The 14,174-nt window shown below is 31.0% G+C and overlaps 1 protein-coding gene across 2 annotated transcripts in view; it reads right to left on the bottom strand.

Moving 5' to 3' along the window:
- The window catches only part of LOC111276269 (receptor-like protein 7), an 82,544-nt gene extending 69,481 nt beyond the window's left edge, over positions 1-13,063 (bottom strand). The window contains exons 1-2 of one of the 2 annotated variants that reach the window (XM_022862037.2): positions 9,830-13,063; positions 9,403-9,727 (exon numbers count right to left, since the gene is read on the bottom strand). In XM_022862037.2, the coding sequence (XP_022717772.2) occupies positions 9,851-12,967 (3,117 nt within the window). In that variant the 5' untranslated portion in view covers positions 12,968-13,063 and the 3' untranslated portion in view covers positions 9,403-9,727; positions 9,830-9,850. Of the gene's footprint in view, positions 1-9,402; positions 9,728-9,829 lie in introns of those variants that run through there. The other variant, XM_089754060.1, reaches the window with a different exon arrangement.
- Between the last annotated feature and the right edge of the window lie 1,111 nt (positions 13,064-14,174).

The raw sequence follows: 14,174 nt of genomic DNA, 5'->3' as shown, positions 1-14,174 counted from the left end.
CGAAGGGTATTGATAAACAAAATAGTTATTTCTTTCTCAATGAGAAAAGACTAAACTTGAGTGGCAACATCTCATCATTTTTGGGCATATTTTTTAAAGTTTTCATTAGCCTTCTCTTTTATGTTTTGTAAGGACAGTCTATCTGGAGTCATGTCTATGATATGCTTCTATTAAGTAATAAATTCTTTGGCCAGATCTTTCCATGAATTAATTTGACTTCTGTCTAATTGAATATACTATCTGGTAGCTAGTTTTGTAAGACTATCCTAAAAACAAATGGATAAGTAACTTGTCATTGTTTGTATGCCTAGTATTTTTTCACAAAACATGGTGATATGTGCTAAGGGCATTTGGTTTCGTCATATTTTTTAAATTTTGGTACTTTAAACTTTGGAGGGATTACCATCTTGAACCAAACTAAGTTCACTTACATCAATTGTGCTAAAAATATTCACACCTTCAACAACTCGTAGCCTTTCTTCCAAGATATCTAACTTCTATTACGCCTTTATATTCTTAGATTGTTTAGACATACCTTTCTTTAGTCTTTCCTATTCTTTTGGGTCATTTAAATCTAGGACCATGATAGGCTCAATATGACTGGCTCTAATGTTTAAACTAACTTGTCCTTTCATGGTTGAACTGTGAAAAAAGATAAATTAAACTAAGCATGTGGCTACCTTTCAGGCTATGTCATTTGTGGATGCACTTGATGAGAGGTTTGAGTATAGGGTGGGGTAAACCCTAGTGGATACAATAGATCTTCTCTGTCATTAGTGTTTTTTTAGGCTTGAGGCTCTTTTTCAGTGGTCACTTTTTCAGGTACCCATTTTTTCTTGGTCATTTTTCTCATCATGTCTATCATTATAGCAATTTCTCTTCAAGTCTTTTTTTGAGACCTAGTTATTTGTTCTATCAACTTTTATTAAGACCTAATCATCTGCTCCTGCATATTAGACTGAGTTTCTCCATCCTCTATTCTATATGCTTGCTCATTTTTCATGATCTAACTTGTGAACAAGTGTTATAATAATGACAAGTGGTCTAATCTATATTTTCAAATGGTCTAACATTCTTGCACCTGATCGAGTTAAGGGAAACTCTTTGAGATTTATTATTTCGAGGCCTCTTTCTTTTAGTCATGATGTATTTTTTAAATTTAATATTGAATGGAACACACATATGATGCATGAATGCATGAATGCAAAAGATGTGCTTGTTACGTATTTGATATTTGCAAAGGATTTTAAGTCTGAACTTGAACCATCATAATGTCACATTATCCAAATTGTAACATTACAATCTTGAGTTTGCCATACAATATTAAAATTTTTAAAAAAAGTGCCCTACATGCTTGTATTCTTCATACGCATTATCTAGAAATTTGGTCAAACATTGGCTATGCTGTCCTGGGTAGACTTCTTCCTTTACTTGTTTAGCTTTCTGGGCCATGTCTCTTACTTTGAAGCTGACTTTTCTTACCTGTTCTTTTAGATGAGTGGCTTGAGATTCTTTCAACTGGCATTCTTTCTTCCAATACTGTGCTTTATGTTCAAATTAATCTCATTCCTCTCTCAAAATTTGAATAGCCTCACGTCGATAATGCATTTGCTATTTCAAGTTATCTACGAGACCTTACAATATCTTCTTTTCTTTAACAGACTGACTAAGCTTTTCTTTTTTAGACAACAAATTGGACAAAAGCTATTTTACGTTTTTTTTTTAATTCTTTAAGCTCTATGGTCATTAAAGTGATGGACCTATGCCAGTTTTCAAAAATCTCTTCTTGTTCTCTTTCAAGCCTTCGAGATTTTGCTTCACTCTTATTAGTTTTATCTTTCCACTCACTAATCTCATACTAAAGCCTTTTTTTTAAGCTTTCATATATTTTTTTCTTCTTTAAATTTATGCTTCATAATCTTCATGTCTTCAAGGATCTTTTCACAATGGGCATCTTCTTGGTGGCATGGTATTTCTTCTTTAGGACCAACTTTGCTTATGACACTTTGATTCATCTTATCAGATATTTAGGTGTGGCTTTGTCCGCATACCCCTCATGATATACTTTTGGGGTTTGTTTCCATTCTTTGATAATCTTTTTCCCCTTTCTAAGAAATCCTAGCTCCTTGAAAGAGAATTCTAATTCCCAAAGCCTATAAGTTATAAGAACAAACTGCTCTGACCCTAGTTGTCAATGAAACATTGTCAGAGCATAGCTTATATCTCTTCACGAACTTAAGAGTGGAACCCAAGGCTTATCACCACACTTGTACAACATGGCTTCTCACGGCATCCATGGAGCTCTTTATATAACTTGAGTACTAGTGAGATTTTACGAAATCAATACCCACTCTTCCTTAGACTTTGATTTTTGCCACTTAACATTGCAAGATTCTTCAATTGGCCTACTTTTATTACAATAAGTAGGATGAAATTTACCCACAGGATGCTGAAGAAGACTTTTTGCACAAATGTAGAGTAATTGTGCACACTCTATAAAAAGTCCTCCTTTTTTTTGAAAGTGATTCAATGATCTAAAATTTCTACCAATATAGAAGGAACATGATTGATTTTGTTGTCCACTTGCTCGAAAAAGTCAATTACTAATAACTTAATATGCCCAAGAACCTTTGAAAAAATGATCAAGCCATAAATTGCCAAAGCTATCATTTTCATGCCTCATTTATCCTTTAAGTATTTAACAATGTAATCATGCGAGATTTCTCACAAGATGCAATCACTTTTGCCTTTTGTTTGGATATATGAGTTCACATTCTGAGTGGGGACCACCATTATACAGGCAAGTTTATTTTGAAATCCAAGTTTTAGACCTTGCTAATAGATTTTATTTGGATTTGAGAGATGCAACCATAATAATGTAGTATACTCTTTGATTATCGAGGTCATATTTATCTCATTGAATAAGAAACATCTATAAACAAGGTCTCAAAACTGAACTAGAGCTCTTATAAACTGATTTTTTGTAAACACCTTAAGTAGTGAAGCAATATAACCATATTTTTTCTCGAAAGCCATCTTTCTAGGAGTTGTTACACAACAACAAATCTCGACCAACTCAGAGATGTCATTTTGTTAAAGTCCTAGTTTGATTTCTTTAGGCAAAATTTCCTATTCAGATTTTTTCTGACAATTTCTCATTTTGCTTTAGGCTTCTAATGATGATATCTACCAACTTAGAGATGTCATTTTGTTAAAGTCCTAGTTTGATTTCTTTAGGCCAAATTTCCTATTCAAATTTTTTCAAACAGTTTCCCATTCAGCTTTGGGCTTTTAATGATAAAGTTATCACCATATTAGTCTCTTTACACACGGTAGGCTTCAAAACTAAGAATATCATGATGGTGTTTTTGTAGTAAGACCAAAAATCTTTTGACCAATATTGGCACATTGACAAGCATATCCCATATACAAGTGTTTATGATGATATATGTCATAACATATAGATCTGCAAACCTATTATTAGACATAGATTAAACGAATCGTCACAAATCTTTTTTGTTTAGGTGTGATTGGTCACTTAATTGAATCTGATCCACAAAACTAGATTTAGGTTTGGGAGTACGATTATGCATGGGAAAGATTATAGCACCCCTACAACGTTCATCCAAGGGATTATACTAGTTTGATTTCAGATTATCCAAACCTCAAAAATGTCTATAATTTTTCAAAATATTTAATATTGAAAATTAGTCTTAAATCATCTTAATAGTTTGGTAGTAATTTAATATAATTCTCTCACCTCATGAGTATTTATGGAGACAATTGTTCTAATCTTAAAAGGTTCCATCATTGGATTTATTAATTTATTTTGTTTTAGAAAAATTAGTAAAGTCTCTTAATAGTTTGGTAGGACTTACTTTGAAGTAAAACTCCTAATAATTTGGTGAGATTTTATTGTAAAAATTTTTGAGAATTTCATTAAGTCTCCCAATAGTTTGGTGGAACTTAATTTGAAGCAATCCTTTAATAATTTAAAGGATAAAAATTATATTTTTTTGATTTTTTGATATTTTTATGTTTTTGAAAATTGATTTATGAAATTTCCTAATAGTTTGGTGAATTCCATAAACTTATTTAAAAATATTTTTTTTTGTTTTTCAAACTTATTTGAAAAGATTTTTTTTTTATTCTTTGCTTCTTCTATTTTCTTGAAAAAAGATTTTTTTTATAAATATTGAATTACTAAATAAGATAAATAAATAAAACCAGTAAAATAAAATAGAATAATAATACAAAAAACTTAAAATAAAATAAAAACTTAAAATATGAAAATAAATGAAAATTAAAAAGTAAAATATAAATGGAAAAAAAAAACCTTGCGATCAGGTCGAGTCAGCGCGCGGGTCGATGGGTTAATGCGAGGATCCTAGGCTATCAAAATGCTACCATTTTAGGTCGCTATATAAGCCAGTCATCAGTGTTTTTACCTCAAATGCACTCTGCTCCTTTTTCTAAAACCAAATCTTTTGACCTCTTTCTAAAAGAACCCTAAGAACATCGCTGAAAACTAAAAATTCTTGTCGATTTTCTGGAAAATCCCATCAAAAAATTCATATTTTGTTGAAAAACTCATCGAAAAATTCATATTCCACTGAAAAATTTATCAAAAAATTCATCCAAACCTAGATTTTTTAGAAAAAACCCCAGAAAATTTTAAGATTCTTCAAATTCCTTCAGAAATCTTCCCTAAACTCATACCTAATCCAAAAAATCTAAATCTAAACCCAAAATCCTTAAATCACATCTAGAAACTTCAAATCGATCCTAGAATCCTAAAACCCAGAATCTTAAAAACCTAGTACTGCCCAGAACATTTTGCCAAAACACCCAGTTCACTCTTAGCTCAAACGTTCACCCCTAAAATTCATCTTTGTTTGTTCCATTATCTCGTATCCAATTTATAGGCAGCCCACAAGAGAGTTTTTTGGAGTCAAATAGAAACAAATCTCAGGATTCAAGCCTAGATTGGTTCTATCCGAGCATGATTCCTAGCTAGATTTTTGCTAGTTTGTCTAGATTTATCCGAAAATCCGTTGATTACAAATTAAAGCTTTTGACTAAATTGATTTCCAAATTTCAGTTTCAATTCGATCTTTAGTTAAGAAAAAAAAAGGAAATAAAAATAAAATAAAATAAAATAAATAATAATAATAATAATAATACAATATACTACAATATAATATACTATGTTAATATACTATACTTTAATATATATATAATAATATAATAATCTAATAATATACTAATAAAATAATACTAATAAAAATAATCCTATTTACCCTTAATACAGATGGGTATCTACAATGCATGATCATGAAACAAATGGAAAGCAGAATAAAATAGGGTTAGTAATTGTATTAAAGTAAATATTCCCTCATGTGTCCTAATTTAGAGTATAATCTACAAAAATGGTATGGCTCTATTTAATGTTGGTTTCTTAAGGTTCACTATATTCATGGTTTGGTAATTAACACAAGCTAAAAAGGTTCCCAAATTGATCCTAACTGTCATCCACTCTGGACTAGTAAAGCTCCCAATCTTCACTCATAATAGGCTGCTGATGGAAAGGGTTCAACTTCAATGGAAGTATTTTGCTAGCTCAACCGGAGGTACTATAACCTCACGAAAGTGTAGGTACTCTACTCCTTCCTAAAAAGGGATAGATTTGGGAGATTGGGTATAGAGCACAAGTATGGATGCAAATGTGCATGTATATGAAGGAATGTAACAATTATTAATCAAAATAAAATCAACAATATAATTAGCAACAATATAAGACAAATAAAATGACATAATAAAACTAAATGAATCCATCAAATTTTTTCCTTATTTTTATTCTAAGATGAAATAATAAATTAAAATTAAATATAAAAAAGACCACAAATTCAAAGTTTATATGACACATGTTTGATTTTTTGCTTGACTTTCTAGTCATCCCTAGTAGAGTCGCCAACCTATCATAATGATTTTTCTTACGAGGAAACTCGATTGTTATCTTAGTGAAAATTTACGAAGTCACCACTAATATTTTTTGTAAGGTGTAATTGGCAACCCCAAAATATTATATTTTAATAAAAATCTTAAAATTATTTAAGATTTACTAGAAGAAGTTTAAGTATACGAAATCAGAGTTGGTCAGGAAGTACGGTTACGAGTGAGGAAGATATTGGCACTCTCATGTCACCCGTTCAAAAAACGGTACTAATTAAACATGTGTAATCCTTTAATCCTGATGATGTGGTCTTTTTTATATTTAAATTTAATTTTCTAAAATTTATTTATGAAAAATATTTTTTTGTTGTGAAGTTACTATTATTATTATTTTCATATTCTATAAATTCTCCAACACTTTTGACAAAATTTATAGAAAATCTTTATTTAGAAAATATTTCAGAAAAATTGACCATTCTCAAAATTCTCAAAATATCATCATAAGATATTTTATTTATTTAATAAAATGATTTTAGGAACATCCTGATTTTTTTGCAAGGTCCCAAAATTTATTAAACAAAATTTAATATTATCCTGACTCTTCGATGAAATTCTAAAAAGTTTGAACAAGTTTTAGGATCATCTCAACTTTTTAAAGAGGACCTAAATGAAATCATTTTTTATTTATGATAATTAAAGGATTTAATTAATTAATCAATTTTTATTGTTATTATTTACTGTTTATTAAAAAAATTTTAGATTATTCTGATTCATTAATGAAATATAAAAATATAAATCATTTACTTGTACTAAAGAAAATCAAACTCTTTTAATTTTCTTTAAAAAATACATTTTTTTAAAAAATATTTATTCAAAATATTAATTATTATTATTTTTTTTTATTTTGTATTATTTTTATATTGTTTAAATAAACATTTATTCTAGTAAAAATAATTTTGGATTATTCCAACTCTATTATGAAATTTGAAAAATTACTTTTATTTGCAATAATTAAGGAAAACTAAACTCTTTCAATTATCTCTAAAAATTACATTTAAGAGATTCATTTAAACAGTTTATCATTTCCTTTTTATTTTATTTATCTTATTATATATTTTTTAAAATTTTATTATTTTTTTAGTAAAAATTATTTTTTAAATTATCCCAACATTTTGATGAAATTTAAATAACATTTTTGCTTGCAATAAAATTTTATTTTCTTTAAATATTTATTATTATTATTTTTTAAGATTTATGCATATTATTTTTATTTTACCAAATTTACATTTTATTTTAACTTTATTTTCATTTTTTACTTATATTTAAAAGAAAGAAAGAATGAATAATAATAATAATAATAACAACAATAATAAAATCATCATAAAAACAAACAAAAAAATCAAAATAAAATAAAAAAACTTAAAATTAGAATAGAAAATAAAAAGAAAAAGAAAAGAAAAATCTAACCAAACGAGTTGGGTCAGGTGCAGGTCAAGGCATGGGTCAATCACAGATCCAAACGTGGCATCGTTTTGCAAGGGCTATAAAAGGCCCAATATCAATTTTTTTAAAAAAATTTTCTTTCTCCTTTCTCTTTACCTTCAGAGTCTCTTTATCTAAAAATTTATCTCCTTCACCGACCACCATAGCAACCCAGATTTCGACCAGTAGCTGTTGTGTACTGGTGGTTGAAATCTGCAAACGGTGTCAAAAGAATAAAAAATTCTCAGACCTCGACCATTATCGCAATTTTTGGTGGCTAAAAATTTCAAAGGTCGTTGAATAAATCAAACTTTTTCAGCTTTCGGTGACCCAAAAAATTTTAAAATTTCCCAAAAATTCCCAAAATACTCCTTTTTCTATTCTAAACACTTTTCCTAAAACAAACTTTTTCAAAAAAAATCCCAAGCTTTCTAGATGATGGTTTTCAATTTTAGTTAAAAGATTTTTTTTTTTTGTTTTTTGAAACAAATTTTTTTTTTTTGCTGGTGGTTCCTCTTTGGGAGGACTATGGTGTTTTTTTTTTTATATAGTTATGACCTTGTAAACCCAAAAAATTGCTTTATATTTTTTTGACAGTGTTCTCTTCCCCCTTTTTTTGTTCACTTTTCTTTTGTAGAAATTAACTTTATTTATAGAGTTTTTGGGATTCAAATCTTATATCTCCTGGAATCCTTTTGTGGAAAATTTTGAAAACTTGTTCGGTGATTTTTAGTCGCTGGATTTCATGCTACCAAGTTAGCAGTGTCAAGGAAGAAAAAAATCACAATTTCAACTGCCAAAGTTGAAACCAAATTTTTTTTTTTACTCTTTTTTTTAATTTTTATATTTTTTGGACAAAATAGGTGTCCACAAGCTCAATTCCTTATTTTTTAGCTTTCTTCCTTGGAAGGATTTATAGGTGTAGGAGACTTTTTAGCTATTGTAGATTTGATTTGGGCATTGCAAATGGAAGATCTCTTGCCAAAAATGAAAATAAAGCCATTGGGAGCATGATTTTCTCAAGTATAGGCGTTGGGCAGTCGGATGGCAAACTCGGATAGTCAGTTGGTTTAGTCATGATAAGCTTCTGGAATAGAAAATAACTCGGACAGTCGACTACTGAATGCAGGTAGTAGGCAACTTTGTTCTTCGATAAGCTTTTGTTTCAGAAAATGGCTTAGGAGTGGAATGTTATATACGAGCAATCGAATGCCTAACATTTTTAGCTTCTTTCATAAAATTTTTCATCGACAGTTGGAACCTCATTTTAGGGTAGTCGGATGCCTTATCAGCCTTTCTTTTCCGTAGCCCTTTCTTCCTTCTTTTCCTTCTAGGTGATGAATGCTTCTCTAATTCAATTCTACCTGATTTAAATAATTTTCAAAGGTTGTTCCTCTTGATCTTTGATCATTGGCTTTATTTCAAGATCAATTACATCCACAATATGCTTCAAAGTAATTCTTTGAACAACTTCTTGCAACGTTCAATCCAAGTCTATATTCATTTACTAGATTAATCTTTCTTAAATACTTGGTCAAACTTAATCCTTAATAAATTTTGTTACTAAATTTGAAACATTTTATCGACCTCATTAGACAACAACAACAAGAGAGTTTTAGTATCATAAAAAATAATATGGGTTCAATAAAACTCAACATAATCGGAAAGCACAAATTTAGATATATTGCAAAAATATACATTATGAACCATGCAACCAGTGGCCATTGACCAACAGTCATATTGGTATGTTGATAAGTTATTGGACATTTAATTTCAGAGAGTAAAATTTCAAATTCCGATTGTTTTAGATTAAAAAAAAAAAAAAAACCATGCAACCAGTGATTAACCAATAAGGCCAAAAGAAATTAACCTTCAATAATCTAATTAATGACATTAAGCAACATAAATAATTAATCAATTGGAGTTCCATAAGAGGAGATAATACCAAAAGCGGCAGATTTTTCAAAAGAAAGAACAATAATCGGTGGGATAACTCATTAACCTCTCATCGAAAAACACTAAAACAGAGCAGAACATAATGTCACGAAAAAACACAACAGATACAAGTTCAGAAATTATGAAGACAACCATATCAATAGAGCTAAACAAGAAAAGTAAGAAGACCCTGAATCACAGTACCGAGTTGCTCAACCATTCAGATTTTCAATAAACAACTCAATTATTGAACCATTGCCACAGAGAAAATTAACATAGATGATAGAAAACATGCACTTTCCAGCCAGGTCCTATGGAAGCAGTGTGCATATCTTCCTCGAATTCAGTCCGATTGCCACTGTAGCAAATATGAAAAAAAGAAAGAGGAAAGATTAACTGTAAATTACAAAAGCAATGAGAGTCTAATACAATTCTACTTTGCAAAATAGTTAAAACTCACATGAGTATTTTGGATGCAGTGTTAGTTTCTTCTTCCTCCATTCCTGCGAATCCACCTCGTAACATACTTCTGCCAATCTCTCTCAATCGTTCTAACAAACCACCATGGTCTTCCAGTTGTGAAAACAATGTATCCCATGCTCAATCCCAACACCAATCCACATCCATAGCCCATCATTGCGAGTTCCCAAATAAAGGATATTGCAGAATCTTCATTTTCCACAAACACTGGTGTAGGTGGTTTTGGTCCACATGTCTTTGACAGTGGGAGGCCACACAATGCCAAGTTACCGCTATAGGAATCATTATCGAAAGTATCAAATTGTTTCCCTTGCGGGATGGGCCCGATTAGATTATTTTGTGACAGATTTAACACTTCCAGAAATGTCAGATTCGTCAATTGGGAAGGAATCCTGCCACCAAGCTTGTTCCACGAGAGATCTAATGATTCAATTGCTGCCATACTTCCAAATGACGATGGGATGGACCCATTTAGGTTGTTGTGTGAGAGATTGAGCACTAGAAGAGCATGAAGTTCGCCAAGTGCATCAGGGATTCGTCCAGAAAATCGATTGTTTGAAAAATCTATGAGTGTGAAACCGGGTAATGTTTTCTCCAGCTGTAGCTCTATCTCCAACCTTTTCATTGTTAATTTCAAAAAACTATCAAAACCAATTGAACCAAACGTCCATGACTGACACTTCTTATATATTTGAGGACATCTGATGGCTGAAGGTGTAATTGCAGCTATCGTAACTTCCAATGCAGCCCTCGTAACTTCCAATTCATTTTTCACAACTTTCATAGCTTCCAAACTTTGGAAAAATTTTGTTGGCAAGAGGCCACTGAACTCATTTTGAGAGAGGTCAATTATTTGCAATGATGGAAAGGAAGACGGAACTATGGAAATGTTGAAGGGACCATGAAATCTATTACATCGGAGGATAAGAAAACGAAGATTCGGAAGTTTATCCAACCAATGGGGAAAGGTATCCCTTAACTTGTTATTTGCCAAATTTAAAAATCTCAAAAGAGTGCAATTAATCAAGGATCGTGGCAATAACCCTTCCAATTGGTTGTCATTAAGGGTAAGATTTGTCAACAAAATATTGTGAACAAAGCAATCGGGGATTTTGCCATGAAAGTTGTTCTTCTGTAGGTTTATGGTTGAGATTGAATTGCTGAAATTTCCAAGGCACGCTGGGATAATTCCACTCAAGTTATTTCCAGACAAATCAAGAATCTCAAGTGAAGTCATATTACAAATCGAAGGAGGGATTTTTCCTGTCAATTGATTTTTGGACACGAAGAACTCTCGCAATGAAGGTGGTGGAGCTGGAAGAGGACCTCGGAGTTTGTTGGAACGAAGATCAAGGATTTCAAGATGCTTCCCTGGAAATTGCTCTAAACTAATCAGTGAGTTGTGAGAAAGGTTTAAACTGTACAATTCTTCCCACCCTTCTGATTCCCATTTGGAAATTGAGCCATGAATTTTGTTAAAAGAAAGATCAAGAACTCTCAATTTCTTTGCTGTTCTTAAGAAATTTGGGAACTGCCTTACATTGCAAGAAGAGAATGAAAAAGTCTGGTGCTCTTGAAAAGAATAGTTAACACCAACGCTGCTACTCAAAGATAGCAGCCTGTTATTTGAAAGATCAAGTGTTGTAAGATTCTTGAGCTTTGAAAGGAAATCTAACTTGATGACGCCACTAAAATTATTTGATGAAAGATCGAGTTTTTCAAGATTCCCAAGCTTTGAAAGCATAGCTGACTTGATGACGCCAGTCAAGTTGTTTGATGAAAGATCAAGTTGGGTAAGATTTGCAAGATCAAAGAAAGAACTTGGTATTTCACCATGTATGTCATTATTGGCCAAAAACACTTGCTGAACTGAATTAGGCTTTTGAATCAGATTGATTGGACCGGTAAGCCTGTTACGATTGAGGTCTAAATATTCTAAAGATGGCAGAGTAAAAAGCCAAGATGGAATTGCTCCACTCAATAAGTTATAAGACAAGTTAAATTTTTCCAGATTCTGAAGCCCGCTTATTTGAGTTGGGAGGGGGCCATTAAGACTATTGAATGATAAATCTAAATGAGTAAGTTGTGTGAGATTGAACAACGTTGGGGGAAGTTGACCGCTGAAATTACAGTTATAAAAATCCAGAGTAGTCAGTTTATTAAGGTTTCCAAAGACATTTGGGAGTTCTCCTTCAAAGTAGCTTAAACTTAGAAATGTGATTTTTGTGAGGTTACCTAGGGCGGAAGGAATTGACCCTTTAAAACCACTAAAGCGAAGGTCCAAGAACGTAAGGGGACTACTCCAATTTGATCTAGGGAGATGACCTCTCAAATCAAAGTTCCTGCTTATATCAAGATACTCGATGTACGGCAGGTTAAACATTTCAGTAGGGAATTCCCCCTGTAACTCACTATTACCGAGACCCAAACGCTTTAGAGATGAAGTCAAGTTTATCAAGGAGGAAGGCAAAACATCAGACATGTTTACACGGTCAAGGAAAAGATTTTCTAATTCTGACAAGTTATGCATAAGCTTGTCAAAACTGCGGCTGTCAAATTCCAAATCCCAATAAGAATTCTTAGAAAGATCAAGTGAAATCAGTTTTGACAACAGAGAAATATCAGATGGAACTAAACCAGATAAGGAACAACCAGAAAGATTAAGATGTGTCAAACTTACTAACTGGCTAAACCCGGAAGGGATAGAACCATTGAATTTGTTGTAAGCAAGGTTGAGTCGTTTGAGTCCTTGAAGGCGGAAAAGACTGCTGTTTTCAGAAAAAGAGCCAACAAGAAAAGAGCAACTAAGGTTGAGGCCGGTGACATGACCAGTCACCTTGTCGCAAGTGACTCCATCCCATGAGCAGCAGTTTGCGCTTTCATTCCAGGAGTTTGTTTTTGAATAAGAAGCGAAAGGGTAAGGACAGAAACCAGTGCCAGAATCATCAATGGAAATGGTGTTCTTGAATTGGAGCAAGGCAGAGCTGTCTTCTGGTAGACATAAAGGAGTTGAATAATTAAGAGAAGAGGAAGACAAACTTAGAGAACAATCGACTCCCGAAGGTAACAACAGTACTAAGAGACTAAGGATTTGATGCAACCAGACAAATTTTCCCATGTCCAGAAACTCAGAAACAAGCTATGAAAGGAGGCAGAGGTTTAGGGAAATGAATTTGAAAATGTGCTAAGGCTTGAGGCTGGAGAGATACTATACGAAAGTGGATTAATGGAGGCCTATATTTATATCATTTCAAGTCAACTATAAGTCTTCCAAAGTCATTTAAACATCTTTAAATTTCCAAATGTTTAATGTGGAGGTGAGATTTTTTTTTTTCTTCGTTGGCATAAACACTGAAATTTTTAATCTTGTAAAACAATTTATATTTTTTCCTTTAATCCATTGAAAACAGAAATTCAATCAAAAAATAACAAAATATTGCATCACCCACCCTAATATGTATGACTGTCTATACAAATTTAAGTACTAGAAAATATGAGATTTTTTTTTAAATAAGAAAATATGAAATTCTTGTTGATCATGTATATATTCCAAAAAAAAGGGGAAAAAGAAAGCGTATTGAAAAAATGAATTTAGAAGAAGAAAAAAAAAAGTAAAGGCAGTATAGGCTCAATAGAATTGTTCTCCATAGGGTTTAAAGGAAAATGCATAGCCCTAACTTTCCATTTGAAAAATTATCACGTCCAATTATAGTGAAATTTTTAAATTACATCATTAGAATTAATATGGTGATGTCTACTCCTTAAATAGTATTTGTATCATTTTTAAAATCATCATGGTGATTTAATTATCATGGTGATAATATCATTAAAGTAATTTAATTACAGATTATCTTAGATTATTATATTTGATGTAATATCATAAATCATTAGTGATTTTAAATTTCTATGTTTGATAGTATATGAAAAAATAAATTATAAAATACAAAATATCCAAAATAACTATGTAAAAAAAAGTAAAAGATTTAATATTTATTGAAACAATAATTTATAAAATAGCTAAACGTTATTTTATGAAAAAAATTTATAAAAATAAATGATTTAATATTTATTGAAAGTTTTTACTAACTAGCTTATTTGGACAATGTTAACTACATTTTTTGTCAAGATAAATTAATAAAAAATAATATTATAAATTACTTTTTTTTATGATAAAATTTTCTCATGCTTTAAGTTGAAAATCAAATCACTCTCTAAGATAGTAATCTAATTTAATAATTTTTGAGATTTAAGATGATTTAAGGTTATTGTTACATAAGATTTTTAAATTGTTATTAAACAATTTGATATAATTATTAAATACATAT

Source organism: Durio zibethinus, chromosome 25 (genome assembly GCF_047325235.1).
Source record: "Durio zibethinus cultivar Kanyao isolate XHJ-2024 chromosome 25, ASM4732523v1, whole genome shotgun sequence".
Lineage (NCBI taxonomy): Eukaryota > Viridiplantae > Streptophyta > Magnoliopsida > Malvales > Malvaceae > Durio > Durio zibethinus.
The sequence above is the reverse complement of the archived record's forward strand: the minus strand, read 5'-3'. Positions and strand labels throughout refer to the sequence as shown.